General features: G+C 52.9%; 1 protein-coding gene across 1 annotated transcript in view; it reads right to left on the bottom strand.

The window, feature by feature from the left end:
* The window catches only part of Nfatc2 (nuclear factor of activated T cells 2), a 114,014-nt gene extending 96,149 nt beyond the window's left edge, over positions 1-17,865 (bottom strand). Inside the window, exons 1-2 of the mRNA XM_023720768.1 lie at positions 17,668-17,865; positions 1,578-2,607 (exon numbers count right to left, since the gene is read on the bottom strand). Coding sequence (XP_023576536.1) covers positions 1,578-2,607; positions 17,668-17,761 — 1,124 coding nt within the window. The 5' untranslated portion in view covers positions 17,762-17,865. The remainder of the gene's footprint in view (positions 1-1,577; positions 2,608-17,667) is intronic.
* Positions 17,866-19,062: the final 1,197 nt, after the last annotated feature.

Genomic DNA, 19,062 nt, shown 5'->3' with positions numbered 1-19,062 from the left:
AATAAAAAAAAATCACTGCCCATTCATGTGCACTAAAGGCTCAGAGAAGGCCTGCAGCAGGCCTCCAAGCCCTAGGTTTAACCCAGAAACTTAACCGCAGATAACCTACAGCAGCACTGGAGTGCTAGAACCTACACCGAGAAATGCGGGGCCGGATGCTCCCTTCAGGCTGTTCCGGTCTGGTGTAGAAAGAGGCAACCATGACTGCCCTCAGCCCCACATCAGTCCAAACCACTCTACCTTTATCCATTATAGCATTCAGCTGAAGAAAGAAAGGTTTCCATTTGCTAAGGCAGAAAACAAGTCTGAGAACCACAGGGACAGTAACGATGGCATAAGCCTTCCCGTTCTTCGTCCAACAGCAGAAGGACACATACAGAAGAGGACACATACAGAGCATGTAGAACCTCACTGCCACACGCCAAGCATCCTTCAACCTTAATGGCTATTTCTTTTCTTTTGCAGTACCAAGGATTGAACTCAGGACCTTGCACTTGTCAGGCAGGTGCTTAAGTGGCTGAGCTATCTCCCCAACCCCTTTAATGACTATTAATATCATTGTCCTTACTCTAAATGTTGGTAGTTACTGATGTCATCATTATTTCTGTAAAGGCTACTATAACCTCAAGCTCCTAACATAAAGCCTATCAACAACAAAATGCTTCTCCAAGAATTAGGTTCTCCTATAACAGCAGCCATTCCTTTTCTGACTCTTACTTTGAGCAGGCTCTATGCTAAGAATGCCATTTAATTTAATCCTTGGAGGAAATGGCCACAAGACAGGTACTATTACTACCCTCATCTCAAGGGGATTGAAACAAGGCTAGGGAAAGGCTCAGTAACAGTGGGAGGTCCTGATTGATTAGTGATATCTGCTTTAGATGCAGCAACAAGGTGCTCAATGAAAGAGACTGAATTGATTGGAAATGTCTGCAACAAGCACAGCATCAGGAGATCAGCACCAAAGAGAAGGCAGTCAGAATCAAAGCAAAACTCTAATTTAGTCCTCAGCAATCTCAAAGCCTGTATGCTGCTCTGTCTATAGACATCTCTTAAAACCACTAAGATCTTAGCTTCTTGGGGACTGAGAGGTATGCACTTTATTGTTTTAAAGCTTCCATGTTGCTAAGCATAGTACTAACCCATACAGCAGAAGCCAACAAATACAATTCTTCCTATAAGGAGGTAGACTTTGCACATCTTGTTGTGTGCCTGCTGAAATGTCAGCTCCATAAAGACAGAAAGTTTTGCCTGTTGAGTTCATTACCACTCAACAGGCAAAACTACCTACTCTATAGGTAGGTAGGGTAGGACAGTTGGCAAAATCAGTGCTGTCTAAGCAATCATTTGCCTTTGACCCCCTAACCACCACTTGCTGGATGGGGGCACTGGTAGTACCCATTTTACAGATGCAAAAGCTGTGGTTCAAGAAATTTAAATTCTCTCTCAGGCTCTCATAACCAGCAAGTGGCAAAGCCAAGACTTCAACCATTCCACACAATTCTAATTTCTGCACCCCTAACTAGAAAACCACCTTTCTAACTCCTGGGATAGACAGTTCGCCAAGCCCCACTCACCTGCAGATGGGAACAGCAGGCACCAGCTGCTTGGGCCAGGTTGGCGGCACCAGCAAGATGGACTCTGGGGCCGAGCTCCTCCTCTCCTCCTGCTCGCAGGGCCCCAAGAACTCCACGGTGGGATAGAGGTGACGAGGCAGGCCAGCTTTGGCCGGGGCAGCAGACACCGGCGACGGGTCTGGGCTGGTCTTCCACACCTTGGGGGGGATCCCACAGGGCGAGTCCGTGGCGAGGCTGTTCAAGGCATCCATGAGGACGGCAGAGCCAGCTGTGGGGGTGTACCCAGCCAGGGCGCTGTCTTCCCCGGGCGCCACGTGAGAAGAGGGCTGTGGCGAGGGGCTCCGGGAGCGCTGGGGTGAGGCTCCGGGGAGCGGGGCAACCAAGGCCTCTGCACACGAATGCCTCCGCTTGGCACCAGGTGATGAGGAGCGGGAGGCCGGACGGGGCACGGGCGAGTGGCGGCCCAGACAGCTGTCCTCGGCGAGACTGGTTCGAGGTGACATTATTGGCGAGGTTCTGGGGGAATAATGAGCAGGGATGTTTTGAAACTGGGGGCACAGGTCGTCTGGCCCGCCATTATTAGGCGAGACACAGGGCGAGGTGTAGGGGGAGAAGGTGTCGGAAATGAAGCTGGCAGAGGAGCCGCTGCTAGCGGGGCTCAAGCAAAGCGGCTCGCGGTAGCCATCGAAGCCAGGCACAGGCAAGGTGAACCTCGGGCTGGCGGCCGCCCCGGCCAGGGCCGGCTGCTCCAGCAGGAGGCTGGCGTCTCTCATGTGGAGGGGCACCCCTGCCTGCATCAGTTCGTGGGACGGAGTGATCTCGATCCGAGGGCTCAGGCCCGAGGCCCCTGCTGGCTTGGCCGGGCTCAGAAAGTTCTGGGGCCCTACCCTATCCGGCTCTCCAAACCGGCCGGGGGGCTCGCCAGAGAGACTGGCGAGGGGGCAGTATGGCTGGAGGCCACAGTCCGGGACATCATCGGGGTATGCGAGTCCGGAGGGTGGGTTGGCGACCTTACGTGCATTCGGTTCTTCTGGAAAGAGAAGGGGGGAAGGAGGGGTCTTTTAAGCCTCTAAAACAGAACTCCCGTGCACAGCAATCACAGGCTGGCGTTTGCTCTGCTACGGTTTATTTATTTATTTAATCTCCACCATGACAAACCCCAAACCAGTGCCTCAGGCTCTCTCTCCAAGGAGAGTGCGGCTGCTTCATTCCAAACTCCTTAAACATGGAGATCAGAGAGGAACAAGTGTGCCTGGGTGTGCTGGATCAGTGGGAGGCCGAGAGACCCTTGGCAGAACTCACTCATGTCACAGCCCAAGCCACGCAGTCCCACACGCCTGCAACTGAGAGGATACTTACCCTGTGGCGTCCTTTGCCACCTCTGGCCTCCCTCCTGACTGGAGTTATTCTATGTCCCTGCTGGTCACAACCCACTAAAGAATTCCCTACCCCAGCAGTCAAAACCCACCGTTTGAAAAGCACTAATCTCCTTCCTATCATTCTACATGTATGACGTGGCCACAGGACACAGCAGGGGGTTGGGCCTCTGGCAGCCCACAGAGCTTGCAACTGAACTCTACATGTTCACACTCCTGTGTAAGTAGCAGCTCAATTCAGAAGCGGGACCTGTGTCTCATCTGGGTCATTTTGTAGATGAGGCCCCAGGAGGGAAAGAGATTCACCAAGACATGGGATGAGCAGGCTTGGAAATCCTGGAACCCCCATCAGGCTCAAAAATCCCTGGAACCCCCCAAAGCAGGATCATGGCTGCAGGGTTCGCTAAACCATGAGCCTTAAGCCAGCAGAAGTGGAATTATCTAAGTTCTTAACTCTTGGCATCCACCCTAGGCTCCCGCTGCCACCTCTAAAAGAGCCCTCCCGCAACACACACAATCTTTAGGCCATTGACTAGTCTGTGTCAATCGCCTAAAGATGCTGCTGTCCCCAAACTCACACTGCCATTCGATTCCCAAGCCTGACTCCTCCTTGACAGACACCCCCATCTTGCCGGCTCCCGCGTGGCGCTGGGCACATGGGCCCCCTCCCCTCTGGAAACCCCTGCGCTGTTTGCAAGGGAGCAGCCCGTCCTCACCCTGCCCCACCTCTGCTTCCGGGCTCCCTGCCTCTGCCTTCTCCATGACAATGACATGGGTCAGCCTGGCTCCTCACTGACACGCTTCACATCCTGGCCATCAGCACACCCTGACTGCTCTACTGTCAACAGAGGAAAAGATCCGCACGTCATCATCCTGGGGCTCATAGCCCCACACCCTCCCATCTGAGGTCCCTGCATGTCCCCCATATTCCGCGCTCCATGTAGCACTTGTCAATCAGCCATTCTGGATGCCCTCCAACAAGGCTTCCCAGACCCTTTAGATGGGATCTGAAGCTATGAACACAGCCTCTCCCTGGCCCCAGGCTGCCCCACCTCCCCACCTCTCCATCCTCCCCAGCCGCTTCGATGTCATCGATAGTCTCCCAGCAGCTGCTGCCCGGAGTCCCTGTGCCTGCTCCCTTGCCCTGCAACACCTTCCACTGTTGCTTCATCTACTCAGCCAGCACCTCCTCAGCCTGACCCATCAGAAAGGGCATCTCCACCCACTTCCGGCCATCTCTCTCCATTGGCACATCAACGAGTTCCTATCTCATCAGCTATTGATCTGTTTAGGGAGCCCTCCTGCTAAACCAGGGACAGGCAAACTATATCCATGTGACCCACAGATTGGGTGTTTAAATAAAGTTTTATTAGAACACAGCCACACCCACACAATTACACGGGGCCTAGACCTGGCTTTTGCACTGCACCAGTAGAACTAGGCACTGTGATGGAGACTATGGGCCACAGAACCTAAACCATCTCCTGTCTGGACCTTCATGGGCGGCCGGCTGCTCCGCACTGGGCTCAGAGAGTCCCCCAGGGCTGCATTGCTATGCTTCTGCACTGTGTGCCAAGTACCTGCCTTCGGGCCCTGCAAGTGCAGGGCTCCTTCAAATCTGCTGAGTGCTGAGAGAGAAAACCAAGGCAGAGATCATGCCCAGGGCCTATTGGCCAGGAACAAGGCCTCTTCCTCAAGCTGCATCGTGGGCTCCTGCTTCAGGGCTCCCAGGTGGACCCTCGGGCCATCCTCAACCTCCTTGTGCCTCTTCTGGGCACTTGACACAGTCAACTTGGCTGTGCTGACCTCAGGGGGCTGGAAGGAGGCCCCTTCAGACTGAGAGCCCTCCAACAGTCTCCCACAGCTCTTAGGGTAAAGATGAAGGACCTCGACCATGCCAGCTTGGCCAAGGCTTGTGCCTACCAGTCTCACCTCTCCTCTCACCTCCCTGCCTCCCTCTCTCCCTGGATTCCTGTCACAATTGAAATTTTGCTAAAGTAGCGACCTCAGGACCTTTGTACTTGCTATTTCTCCTGCCTAAACAGCTCCTGCTACCCCCTTCTCTATATAACCACAAGCCCCTCGTGCCCATAAGTTTTTAGTACTCTCAGGGCTCCCTAGGTCTGTTTTCTGTGCCCCCCAAAATCCAATTAAGTACCTGGGGGGTATCTATTTATTGACGGCCTTGCCCTCAAACAATGAGTAGGTATCCCTAGCACCTGGCTCGGTCCTCCCCACAAATGGGCAAGAGCACACCTGGCACCAAAGGGGGCTTGTGAGAGAACACACGCGTTCACGTGGGCACACACCAGCAGATGGACGCGTGGGCTGCTCTGCTGGTCTCAGGCAAGTGACTTCCCCTCGCAAAGCAACCTGAGCAATCGGGGGACAACAGCGTGGCAGAAAGGAAACTCTGACTTCTGTTTTATGTAGAGAAAAGAAATTCTCCAAACATTTTTAAACTGTGCGGTGGAGGGGGATGGGTCAGACTCTATCTACAAGAATGAAACCCTGGTCTGTGAAGCAGGAAGTTGAGACCCGACGCCTGCTCTGCCTCTGCCTTGCTGTGACTCTGGAAAAGCCCCCACCCCCTCTGTGCCTCCACCTTCTCTTCTATAACCCAACGGTGAGAAGCCCATTCCATCTCCTCATTGCTTCTGGCTCTGATCTCTATCTGACGACATCCTGAGAATAACTGCCCTGCTAGCACCCAAAATTTCCAAGTAAAAACGCTGTCAGAAGATCTGAACGGCAGCCTATCAGAAAGGCCACCAGGAAAGCCAGCCCCTCCTCGAGGTTAAAGTACCAAAGCACACTCGCACTGGCTTTCATTAGCCCGCACAGCAGATTTTCTTCTCTATTTCTCTTTTCCTCTCCCCACGCCTATGAAGGTTTAACAGCACGCAGGGACTATGAAAGTAATTAATGATCATTGACTTCTTGGGCCTCTGGGGATCTGACAGCAAATTTCACAAATGGTGCATCATTAAAATATTTCTTTAAGTGGCTGAGATTCCTTGCCACTTCTGTGACAAGGGCCCTGAGAAGGGCCCTGCAGGCCAGGGCCTGCTGTCTACAGAAGTCAGGCGCGTCTCAAAGGCCCGGAATTTTCTCAGGAGGGATGCAAAACATCTTGGTTTTCTTTCCACTTTCGAGATCTCTGCTCTAGCCTGTCCCACTGGTAAACAGTATTTCTTCAATATTTCTATTTAAATTCTCTCACATATTAATTATTTTAATTTAAAAGGAACCTTTGAACCAGTGCCGCAAATGGAAAATCAGAGTCGCCTCCACAAACAGGAGGTAGGGTAAAAATATAATAAAAAGAAAAGCTAGTAAACTCAAGAACTCCAGTGGGAGGCCAAGCCTCTGGGCTCCAGCTGGCTCCCCCTCTTAAATTCTTCTTTTTGTTTGTTTTTTGTACAGGGTATTAAACCCCGGGCCTTAGTGCTGAGCCATATCGCTGGCCCTTTTCTATTTTTTTTATCTGGAGACAGGGTCTTGCTAAGTCACTAAGTTGCCCGTGCTGGCCTTGAACCAGTGACTCTCCTGCCACAGGCTCCTAGAGCGCTGGGATCACGGGCAGGCAGCACCACACCTGTCACTGGTCTTCTACGGAGGTTGAGCTACATGGATGTAGAGGGTAGAGTTTGCCAAGTTCTGTCCAATGGGAAACACCCTTGTTTTTGCCACAGTTTTCAAGGTAGCACATTTCTGTGACCTCTAAGTCTACCTGTGTTAACACTGGAGGGCAGGGAGGGACACAAAGTGGGGGGTGTTAAAGGCACAGCACACACCACTGAGACACCACTCCTGTTGACTACCTCTGAGAGAGCAGCGCTAACTAAGGAGGACAGCTGCCACCATGTGCCACGTGCTAGCAGCAGGCCCCCTGCCGGGAGAGACGCCAGCATCCAAAAGGGAGAAGAGGCTGGAAGCTGTTAAGGGGAACTTGGAGGTGGCTGCTCATAGTCCTCTGTGTCTCTTGCTTACAACTCGCTTCGACTTCCCTTTGCCTACCCATGCCCCCTCGTCCTGGAGGCCCCCCAACTCCCCAGGCTGCACCAGGCAGCTCTGCCCTGCCCCAGATCCTTCAGAGTCCTGTCTGGAGTCTGCCTCCCCTCCACACTGAGTACTTTTTGAGAGGCGACAGGGGGTCTCACGAGAAGCGTGTTAATTTGCACAGAGTTTGCCAGTTGGAACTTACAGCCCAGGGTTAGCACACCAGCCCTTCACCCAGGCATTCCCCAGCTCAGAACAACAGGCGTGCCGGGTGGAAGATACTCAGTGGGAGCTCAGGTGGGGTTCTGCAGTGGGGCCCTGGCCTTGACCCACTGCATCAGCCAGAACTGTCTCTAGGCATTGCCAGATGTCTCCTGCAAGGTGCACTGTCCCCAGCGGACAGCCACACCCCACATACCCAAGCTGGCTCCAAAGGCAGATTGCTACCATCAGCCCCAGAGGACAGGTAACCCACTGTACCACCCTTCCTGCCCTCAACCTTCAGAGCACTCCCCCAATATCTAGGCACCCATGAATATCTGGGGAGACCTCTGGCCACTCCCCAAAGCTGCCGGATAAGCTTGCTGGGGAAAACATAGGGGATCTTGAGTATCACAGAGAGTAGTACAGCACTGGAGACGCCAGGCTCCACCCCTGCCCGCTGCTACAGGTCACAGGATCACTCCATGTCCTTGTAGGTGACACAGAGTGATGACACCACCTGACACCTTACCTCATCCCGTCAGAGCCCAAACCCCACAAAACAAATACTCAAGACATGGGGTCCTCTGGATTTGTATTATTATTATGGAAAGCAGGATCTTTTGAGTGAAAAATTCTACCCTTTCCCTGCTACGGTCGGTCACTGTCTTCAAAGACTTGAAAGCCTTACTCCCACCAGCTCTCACTCCTGTCAAAAGCATTATTTGAAAAAGGAAGAAATGGTTATAAAAATAAAACGAGCTGGTCAGCAGTCTAGGAATTCTCCTTTCTATCACAGCTTCTGCTGAGCTTGAGAAAGCGAGGGGGAGGTGAAGACCGCCTCCGGCACCCTCTCGGCACCCTCTCTGCCCCCCACTTTGGACCCCCGCCCCAGGCTACTGGGACCCATGAAATCTCTCTAAAGCACTAGTGACCCCGTGAGCTGTAACAGAAGTGACCACCACCAACGCATCGATGCCATTTGCCTCTTTATACCAAGAGCCGCTGCCTGCATCTAACATATATTAATGTGCTCCTTTTGCAAGAAGCCTGAGAAGCAGGTAACGCAGTCTTCTCCTCCTCCTACTACACAGATAGCTCAGACAGGATGGGTAGCTTGCCTGAGGTCACACAGATTCTAAGTGGCAGGGCCAGGATTCAGTCTCAGGCAGTTGGGTCCTCTGCTCCACCCCTAGCCACTACTCTACCCAGCTTCTCATAAAGGAGGTCAGTTTCTGGGTGGTGACAACCCCCACCCTAAGAAACAAGGCCTCCCCAAGAATGAAACTGCACTGGGGTACACCACCCAGGAGGTAGCGGCCCTTGACAATGGGAGACACTGACTCCTTTTTTCTGCAATATTTCCAACCCCCTCATTGGCCCCAGGAACAATCGAGGGCTTAAAACTCCCCCTCCAGCCACATGGGGGTCCCCACCAGAGCCAATCCTGCAAGCTAAGTCTGAACATCAGCCAACATATAGCTTGTCAAAAAGGAACAGCAGGGGAACATCCTCTCAGCCTGAAGTACAGGCAGTGGGATTTTCAGGAAGCAGAATAGACTGACCAGAACAGAAACCCTGCTAGGGAAGTGACTGACGTGAGGATCCATGAAGACTTGGAAGAAAGGGGCCAGAGTGTGGCCTAGAGGGGCAGTGACCTTTAGGCTGATGCTGGGGGCACAGAGCCACACTGTCCTGCCCAGCATGCCCCAACTGACCAGCAGCTTGCTGAGCTCATGCCCCGAGCTGCTGAGTCCCTGGCCCTGGCTGAGACATCACAGTCTGTTGCCATGGCAATATTTAGGATGCCGCAGCCTGGCACTGACTGCAGAGCTGCAGCCAGAGAAAAACAGGGAAGGTAGAGGGAAGGACCCCAGCACTACTCCAACGACGCTCCTAGCTGTCCACATGGCAGGGCTGCAGGAATCCCAAGAGGCCATGGGACAGACGATAGATTTCCCATCTGGCCAGCTTGTGCTTTACACAAACTACAAGAAAGAACTGCTTTCAAATGCCACCAATTTGGGTCATAAATGTGACACTCAGCCAGAAGCCCCCAAGTCCCTACTGCCCCTGCCACCAGGCACACAGAACAGTAACTGGATTCCCCATCAATGAGTCATGAGTATGAACAAGACAGACAGCCAGGCTGTCACACCCTTCCTTCAGAGGTGGCACACACAGACTCTGGGCCTGAAAGCCAAGAAATTCCAGCCAGACGCATCAGGCCTAAAAATGCCAGAATGGGCAGGGAGGACATCTCTCACCCTGTCGCATCAATGCAGAACCACGGAGAAAAGCCACCTTACTTGCAATGGTCCCTTCTAACCTTGTCCCAGCGAAGACGCTGTCTGCCTTCCCCAGACAGCTGAAAGGTGGGCTTGGCAGCGCTTCCCAGGCAGACTGCCACGAGGCCAGACGACAGGGACAATCCACAAGCAACACCAGCCTCACAGGCTGGCAGCTGGCAAGGCGCCTACACGTCCGCACAGCCCGCTTCAGAGGGGAGTGGAGAAACATACAGAAACTGCAAGCTGCAGACCTCCCAGTCCTCTTTCCAATGCGGGCAACAGGATCCAGGTCTCGTGTCCTTCCTCCACGCTGGATAAAAGAAGCAGGCTCCGGCCAGTTTAAAGCCATTTCAGGAGCCTCCAAGCATTCCAGAGATTACCCGATGGCCAATGCTGGTGCACCAGATGCCTTCATGTCTCTGTCTGTCTGTCTGTCTGTCTGTCTGTGTCTGTCTGTCTGTCTGTCTGTCTCTCTCTCTCTCTCTCTCTCTCTCTCTCTCTCTCTATGCAGCGGACAACCTAGGTGACAGGTGCTACCAACACTTCTGTGTTACAGAAGGAGAAATTTAGGCTTGGGTGTGAAGAAACCTTCAAGGTCCCCAAAATAGTCAGGGGCAAAGCAAGGGTCGAACCGAAGGGCCACTCACATATAGTAAAATGCAGACACTGAGTAGACACCTTGTGCTTTTTATGTACCTACGTACACTCAAGATAAGCAGCGTCCCTGACCCACCCGAGGTCTCTCCCAGGACTCTACCACTGAAGCGCAGGCTTCAGCGGTCTCGAGTGTCACATAGACAAAACCGCAGGACGGGCATGCCTTGCTTCTGTCACTCACTGTGAAGTCTAAGGTTCAGCCACAGGGTGAGAAAGTCATTTCTTTTTCATTGACAATAGTACAGTGTATGAATGCACCAAAATTTTTGTAGCCAATCACTTTGCCAATGCCCTCCATTTTTGAAAAAGAAGCTGGGAGCTCATGCTTAGGATTTAGACAAGTCTGTGATAGGAGAGCACAGCAACCCACAGAGCGCAGGACTTGGGTGGCTTCCTCACCAAAGAAGAAGAAAAGATCTGGCCAGAGGAATTAACCAGAAATAGACTCTAGATATGCCTCCTGCAGAAGCAGGGCTCACCACGGCCAAGCCCACCCAGTCCGTGGAAGCCCACAGGAAGGGCCCGGGGTCAGAACATCACCACATCATCCTCTAAACAGCCCAGTTCCCCATCCCAACCCTCACCCCGCCCACCCCCGGGCCCACACCCCTCAGAGCCCCACTCCCCAGACATAGCCTGAAAAGCAGATTTCCATCTGCCTTTCAGCTGACTGAAAATGCAAATGGAAACTTCCCCTTAGAGACAGCAGGGGCCCACATAACCCTTGGCCAGGGACAAAGATTTAAAATTAATACCTTATTGATGGGCAGATTCTTTATGCTTTCTCCCAAGAGCTTTCACTCTGGTGCCACGTCCCCAGAGGTAAGCACACTGATCAGCGGCCTGCCAGACCCTGGTCATTAAGACATTCCTGCTACTTCGGGCAGCACCGGTGACGTCACCGGTTGCAGATTTCAGACCTGCAGCCAGCTCCTTAGGAAAACACAGGTAAACTGCTCTCCTCTCCTTCGTCTTTAAAATAACTGTTTCTGGTCTTTCAGACTTAAAGGGTCCCCCACAGCACCCCCATGTTTAACATTCCCGCTTTTGCAGGCATGCCCAAGCAGGTCTGTTTTGGTAAGGACCTTCATAAATCCTGTGCTTTGCAGGCTACTTTCTTGGCTTCTGAAAACTCACCCAGGCATGGCTCAATTAAAATTCACACGGGAAGGGCTGGCTTGGAGAACAGCATTTGATTAACTAAAACAGGCCCAGCTGAAAAAAAAAAGGCACTTTCCCAAATCCTCAGATTAGAAATCGGGAGAGTTCCCAGTGCCAACTGGGGGAAAGCAAATCCATCCATCCTGCCGTAAGTTCTGGTCTGCCTTTGGTATACAGCCTTTGCAAAAAAAAGGAAAACAGCATTAAAACTGTGAAGGGGCCAGGGCCCAACTAAAGGACTTCACAACTAAACGCCCATCTGCCAAAAAAGAGAACAAGTTGAAAGACATCTCAGGGACACGACTGACACAGGGAAGACAGGCCTTGTCGTGGCAGCCAACGGCCACAAAACCATGGGATGAAGCTCCTTCAGGATAGAAGGAGCAGTGGTCCTGTCAAGCAGTTACAAAGTGAGAATCATATTTAAATCTTGGCTCAAACAAAGCAATGAAAAGACACTTATGAGACAAGTAGGGAAACAATGATCCACCGCTCAGAAATAGGGAAAAAAGCTGTCTGTAGGGAACACCTACACACACTTTTTTCTCAACATTATTCCTTAAGCAAAAGGGCATAACTGTGTACAGCATTTGCACTGTATTAGATATTAATAAATTATTAATAGTATTAGATATATTAACTACTAATGGGTATTAAGAAAATATTTTTAATGCATAGGGCAATTGCGTAAGGCTCCATGCTAGTGCAATTCCACATCATATAAAGGCCCCGAGCCCCTGAGGATGGAGGAGCTAGAACTAACACCCTCGAGATAGCGAGGGACAGCTGTGTTTTTCCCAAGAGTCCTTCTCTCTGCCATTTACCTAGTAATCATCTGTTTGTTAACAAAATATTATGACATCTGCAATTGTATTATAGTAAATGAATGAAGGCGGGGAGAGTGGGCGGGGATTGGAGATACCAAACAAGAGCGGCTTTATGCAGCCAATCACTGCAGCGGATGGGTGGGACTGTGCGAGTTAACTACACTGTACCATTATCTTGATTCTTGCATATATTGGGAAAAGTTCAAGGAAAAAAATTAAAGGTAGTTCCCCTTGCCCTGTGGAACTGCACCAGGCTGTACTCCAGATATAGAAGCAGACTGCTGCCCTTGGCCCAGTCTAGAAGAGTACGATGTTAAAAGACTTGCCTTATTCCCTGAGCTCAGTTAAAAAAAAGAAAGAAAAAAAAAATCAGCAAAAAAGCTGAGCTGGCATAGCTCAGGGAAGCGATCTTGGCCAGGCTCTGTGTGCCTCGGCCTGCTTCCCGTGTAGGGAGGAGGAAGTCCCTTCTCAGGAGGAAGCCACGCTGCACCCACGGCGCTGCATCTTTCGAGCTATTCCTTCCTGGCTCTGGTTGAGACCATCCTGGAGGGCCAGGGTGTGACACAAGGGGCAGAGGACCCACATCACTGAGCAAGGCAGACACAGGGTCTGGACCGCTGAAGAAGGTTCTGCAGCCAGCCAATTCCAGGCCGGAGGCTTTAAAGTGAGGACTGAGTAGGCACCCGAGGTGAGGACTCGCCACAGTGCAGCTTCCAGCCCCACAGCCGCCTGGTTCTCCTGTCGCTTCCTGGCCCATCTGCTGGGCAGGCACAGTGCTCACAAAGACCCTAGGCAGATTCTCTCCAACGGTCAGGGCCCTGGAACATTCAGAGGAACTGAAGTTCTCAGAGCCCACAACCATAGCCACAGATATCCTGTGTTCACAAGCTGCTTGTGTGTGAATCACACCACCTCACTGAAACCCCACACCTGCCCCAGCTGGGGGCACTGGCAGTGCCAGCCCACTTCATGGATGAAAACACAAAAATCATGTGCCCTCCAGTAACACACTGATGAACAACCTGCCCCTCCCTCCCACCCATTCAGTCAGCAACCTTTCGTCCCCTGCTTGGTGTATGTCAGGGCCCTTCTGCTTGTTAGCCCGGGTCACCAGGTAGGAAGCAACTACAGCAGAACATCAAGTCAGGTTATCTGATTTGTGACCTGGCACTCTGACTTGCTGAGTCAACAACCTTCAGAATTGAAGGATACAGGGATGTAGGAACCCCAGAAAGTGTCCAGGGCCATCTGGGGTAGGGAAAGAAAGATAAAACAGTATGGCTCCTATGTGTGTCCTGTGCTTTTTCTATTTTTGCTGGAAGTTCTATAAGTAGCATCTCACTAGGAGAGCAGCACAGGCACCAATAACACTATGTAGGTATCATGTGCAAGTGGTGAACACGCACACACACACACACACACACACACTACCAGACATGGGGCACAGCAGACACCACTGGTATCCTGCAGCTTCGGGGAGGGTGCATTCTGGCTCTTGCTATAGAGCTGGGGACAGGGACTCAAGACCCCAAGTGCCCAGGCTCAAGACCCGCCCTGCCCCTTCCAGACACAGCCTCTCAGTCAAGAGCCTCACCTCGAGGATCTAGCGCATAGCCCCGCAGATTCTAACACTGTCCGAATTAAGCCCATCCACCACTCTACAGAGCTAGAGAGCCTTGGGACCTCATCTGACTGACACTGCTTTAAGGCTGGAAGAGCCTCAACTCTCTGTCAAATCTAAGGCCAACAAAAGGGCAGAGGGCCTTTAATTTGGCAGCCTGGAGTGACACGGTTCAACAGTGAAGGATGATTGAGGCCGCTTTATCCCCACTTCCTGTGCCTCCCCAACAAGGCCCCACTCAATTCTAGCCCTATTTCACCTCTCCAGCTGCACCTGGAGACGTTATTTGTCCAAAGCAGGCTCATTAAGGCTTGTCCTTAACTCAACACAGACGGCTATGTCTCTGAATGTCACATGTGTTTAGTGAAACTGCTCACTTAATGTACAGCCCTATTTTTAGTATGAGCCTAAAAAAAAAAAAAAAAAGTAACTGTACCACAGCACCTCATTTGTCTCTATTTGTTTACCAGGTTTTGTCCCAGGCCGGCCTGGGGGCCAGGCAGGGAAAGGACCACATCTCTTTTATCTTCATACCCTCAGGGCCTGACACAAAACCAGCATTCAGGGTGATGCTGAAAGAACGGGGCTGGAGCAGGTGTTCTCAAGTTGCCAATAGGCAGCGCCAGGGGCCGGTGCCTCCAAAGGGTTGCAACTCCCTCGGAAAGGGCACAACATGCAAGGGGCAACAGCGTACAGGACAGAAGTGTCTACACGTGCACATGTGTGAGGGAGAAACAGCTGTGGCTCTCACCCCCTACCCAAAGGGCTGAGACCACACCTGTGCAAGGATCACAGAAAGACCAAACAGCAGCCGGGGATCAGGAAGAGCCTGCCTGCCCTTGGACAGGGCAGGACCGGTACCATATGCTTTCGCTTACCAGGAATCCAAAAACGGATGCCCCAGACCTACTATGACAAACCCAACCTGGGACATAGGTGATATGGCACTTCTTGGGGGGGGCAGGAATCTCCAGGGTGCACCTTTCCCTTCAAGGTATCACAGAGTGTAAGAAGCGGGAATCAGAAACTCAGTGAACGGCAAGCATGCACGGGCACCTGACTCCGTGAGCTGTGTGCTAAGAGCAACCCATCTCCCTGCCGTGGTGGGACCAACAGCCACCCAGGACGTCCACAGTGCTGTCCCCGCTCGGCTACCGTGTACTTTTCTGTGCATCTCTAAGCAACTCAATTTGAAAACCGAGATAGAACAGACATGTAATTTCTTAGAAAGATACAGGTTACCCAAAATGACTCCAGTAGAAATAGAAAGTATAAGAAGCCCAGAAGAGAAAGGTACCGAGAAACAGCCCCATAAGAAAGTAACAGAGCCTACTGCGTCCACCGGGAGTTTGGCCATCACTGCAGAAGCCACTAAAGTCGCATCACTTGTTCCTGACCACAGAAACCTAAAGCTGACTGCACACAAAAAGGTCGTTACAGACCAACATCGCTCAGATATTGCTCGGGAAGAATCACAGATGCTGCACTGTGAAACTGATGCCACCACCATAAGAAAATAACACAGTGGCCGAGAAGCAGGCAACCTGTTAATACCAACCAATACAGAAACAGGTCTATGAAGAGCAAAAGAATCATCTGGGTGATGGCAGCGCAGGAGAGCCAACTTCCAGGAAGAAAAGCGACATGAGGGGCTTTGAGAAGCTCCCGTGAGACGCCCCCGCAAGGCGGTGGGTCTGGTTCTGGCTTCTGGGCTGCCTCCTTGTGCTGCTGCAGGGTGGGACTCCCCAAGGACCAATGCTGGCCTTTCTCTTGCCATTGGGTGTGGCCCCAGAGGACAACATCCTGGTGGTGCCTGGGAGCTGTTAGCTCTCACTCAGCCATGAGGTTGGCAAAAGCCAAGAACGGCAACGAGCCATCATTTCACTACCAGGTTCAGAAGCGTAGTTCCCCCACTCCTTAAATGTAGGCTTCACGGAGTAACTTCCTTCCAAAGAGCATAACTGGAAAGGAGTATGGTAGAGAAACCCAACAAACACATCCTTGGCCAGGTGGCCAAGGTCAACACCCACAGTAATAAATCATGTTGACCATATGTACCCTTGATAGGATGTGGTGAAAAGGATATTTCACCTTTGTGTTATTCCTTGCAAAGACCCACAGCCATAGTCTCATAAGAAAAATATCAGAAAGCCCCAAGTGAAGGACAGCCCTCAATAGACCCAACCTGTACCCTTCAGAAAGATCAACGACAAAAAAAAAAAAAGTGAAAATGTGTAGATCCTAGTTAATAAGGTGTCATCTAGGTTCACTACTGATAACCAATATGAAGTGACATACTAATACATAACGTTAATAATACAAGGAAAATGGATATTGGTTATATGGGAAGTGCCTGTGTTATCTTCACAGAAGATAAATAAATCAGAAACTGCTCCAAAAAATGAAATTATTATTAAAAAATATTCCTAGGCTTTTATTGTGGTCATTAAGATGCCATCTGGTAGTTACCAGCGATCACTTGCCAAGAAAAACTATAAAAAGTACCTCCCACCAGATCTGGCTTGGAAACTATTTCCCCGGAAATCCTCACCCTCACCCACACCCCTCAAAAAAAAAAAAAAAAAAAAAAAAAAGCTGATTGTGAAGCTGGGAGGGGTGCAGGTATCAACTCCCTACAAAATCTGATTCTAATCTTAATGAACAGAAGACCCACCACTGATGTGAGCCTGGATCACTTGCAGATTCCTAATTCTATCATTTCAAAGCAAAGGATGCTCTCCAGATTGCAATTCTACAGCACGGGTCTCTTTGCTGGGTAATCACTTCCATCTCCAGCCAAAACACAAAATTATTACTAATTGCCATCTCCAGGGATCCAATGAAGGTGATGCTCAAAGTCAAGGTGGCCCCTCACCCAGGTCGACCGGGGAGCACTCTAAGGAAAAGGTTAATCGGCCCCCACTCAGCTTCCTCATGGTCCTTCCTAGGAAAGGCCACCTAGTCTCTGGGATAGGCCTCCTACGCCCACCAGGGAACGCAGAGCACAAGCTCCTCCTCCCAACCGTGCAGATGCAGACAAGCCTGGAGGCATCTGGAAGTGACAGCAGGCTCGGCCCTGAGCCTGCTCCAGGCATCTGCTGGGCTGGGCTGTCAAAATCAGGAAGCCTGGTTGGGGTTTTTGTTTTTCCAAGACAACCTGCTAACCAGAAAACTACAGAGAGGCTGGGCACAGCCTTCCCCCTCCTCCACTGACCAATGTCCCTGTGAAACACGTGCCATGACACAGGGGCACTGGACCCAGCCCCCAGGGACCCGGGGCAGGGAAGGCACAGGCTGCCCGAGTTCAGGCAAAAACTGCCTGCGCCTTCCCAAGTACCCACTCGACCCCGGCGGGATGTGTGTGTAGCAGATCACCTAGCAAAGCTCAGACCAGTCCCCTTGGGGCTGACTGGTGCACGAAGCAGCAGAACCCAGAGAGGAAATGGGCTGGCTTCATCACACCAAAGCCAAACCACCCAGGCATGAGACTCAAGCAGCCTCTTCCTTAGTTTCAGCAGAAAGTCCCCAAACACCACTGCACCCCTGGGAGGTGTAGGGGCAGCTGTGTCACTCGGGGACGAGGGCAGGAGCTCACTCACCACCCTCTGGGCTTCCACCCTCTCTCTTAACTCCAGCTTTGCTGGCCTTTCTTCCTCCCTCGGCAGGCAGGAACCCTCGCCCACACCACCGCTAACGGCCCACTCCCAGTTGCGGCCAACAGAGTCCTGGATCTGCCTCTTTAGAAGTCACCAGTAACTTGAAACTGACTCCAAAGCTGCAAGAGTCCCTGCCGTGCCCTGTACTGCCTTCCGGCCTCTCGCCTGGGCATGAGGACCCCGCAGTCCTACTCCAGGGCCCCAGGAAGAGTGGCCTGCAGAGCAGAGAGGGGCCCTGTGCCCCCTCGCTGGCCCGCGCCCCGCCCCGGCTCCGGGGCCAGGGGGAGCCCCCACCGACCTTCGAAAGGATTCGCATAGTCATAGTCGAAGAGGATGGAGAAGTCGAACTCGTCCTGGGGGCTGCCCCCGGGCTCTGGGCCTGGGGCGTCCATGGCGCGGGGAGGAGGGAGGGCTGGGGGTGAGGACAGGCGCGGCTGGCTCCTCGGCCCTGGGGGGTGGCGACGGCGCGGGACTGCAGACGGAGAGGAGGCCAGAGCGGCCGGGTCCCTTTCCTCGTGGGGACGCACGCCGGGCAGGGGATGGCGCGCCTGGCGCAGCGGGTCCTGACGCGCCCGGGAGCTGAGCGGCGGCGGCGCAAGCTTCCTGCTCAGGGAGGCACCTGTTGCAGCCCGCGGAGGGGGCGGGGAGGCGGGGACAGGGCGGCCGAGAGCCAGCCCGCGTGGGCACACGTGGCCGAGGCTTCAGCCCGCAGTGGGCCAGCTCCAAGGCAGGGTGGCCTGGCGGGGACAGGGCGGCCGAGCGGCGGGGGCGTGGCGCACCCGGGCACGGGGGAGGGGCGCGGCGGAGAGGGCGGCGGGGTGCCGGAGCCGGAGGCAGGAGGCCGCCCGCCAGACGCACCGTCCCGCGGGCCAGCGCTCGCTCAGGGGCTACTGCCTCCCACCCTCCCCTGGGTGGCCACACCGACCTAAGGTTTACTGGGCACAGCTGCTGCCACTTGTAGTTTTTGTCCTAAGGGAGCCCGCACCGATCTCTTCCTTTTCCTTTTTTCTGCGAGATGTGCCCCTTTCTGCAGACTCCGGCCTCCAGGTGCTTGTCTGCACAGGGTGGCAGGCTTTGCATGCCCCTGACTGCATGCCCTGAACTTCCAGGGCAGGGGAAGCAATCGTAGATCAGATGCTCTGAAAGCAGCTGTCCCCTGGGGGCAGGGGTGATAGAGGAACAAAACAAAGCCCATCAACACCCCGTTCTCTGGGTGCCAGGAGAGAACTCACCAGGGGCCTGGGATCTGTCCACCTGGGGCGCCTTCTGTACCTTGGAGGTCAGGGAAGGCCGCTCTGCAGGGGTAACGTTTAAGGAGCCCTGTGGATGAAGACCTGGTGACAGGGTTCTGGCAGTGAGCTGAGGGAAGAGCAAGAACTGAAGGGCTGCTCCCAGGGGGCGGTGCTCGTGGGGGGCTGCCAGGTGAAGGTGGGCCCGGATGCTTGTTTAAAACAGATTCCCTCTGGAGAGGTCGCCACCCCAAACATCTGGATTATAGACTCAGGAATGTGAGCCAGCAATCAATAGGAATGCTACAAAGAGGTGTGACCGGCAAACCCTGTGCCATCTGCCAGTAAAACCCTTCTACTAGTGGCTTTCAACTTCTAATCTCTGAAGCTGGGAAACACAGTAGGTAGAAAGGAGGGACAGAGCAGCAGCCTCAGCCCCCACAGCACGTTAGCATTAGCTGGGC

Source organism: Octodon degus, unplaced genomic scaffold (genome assembly GCF_000260255.1).
Source record: "Octodon degus isolate 3935 unplaced genomic scaffold, OctDeg1.0 scaffold00077, whole genome shotgun sequence".
Taxonomy (NCBI): Eukaryota; Metazoa; Chordata; class Mammalia; order Rodentia; family Octodontidae; genus Octodon; species Octodon degus.
Note: the sequence above shows the minus strand (reverse complement) of the source record. Positions and strands in the feature narration are given on the sequence as shown.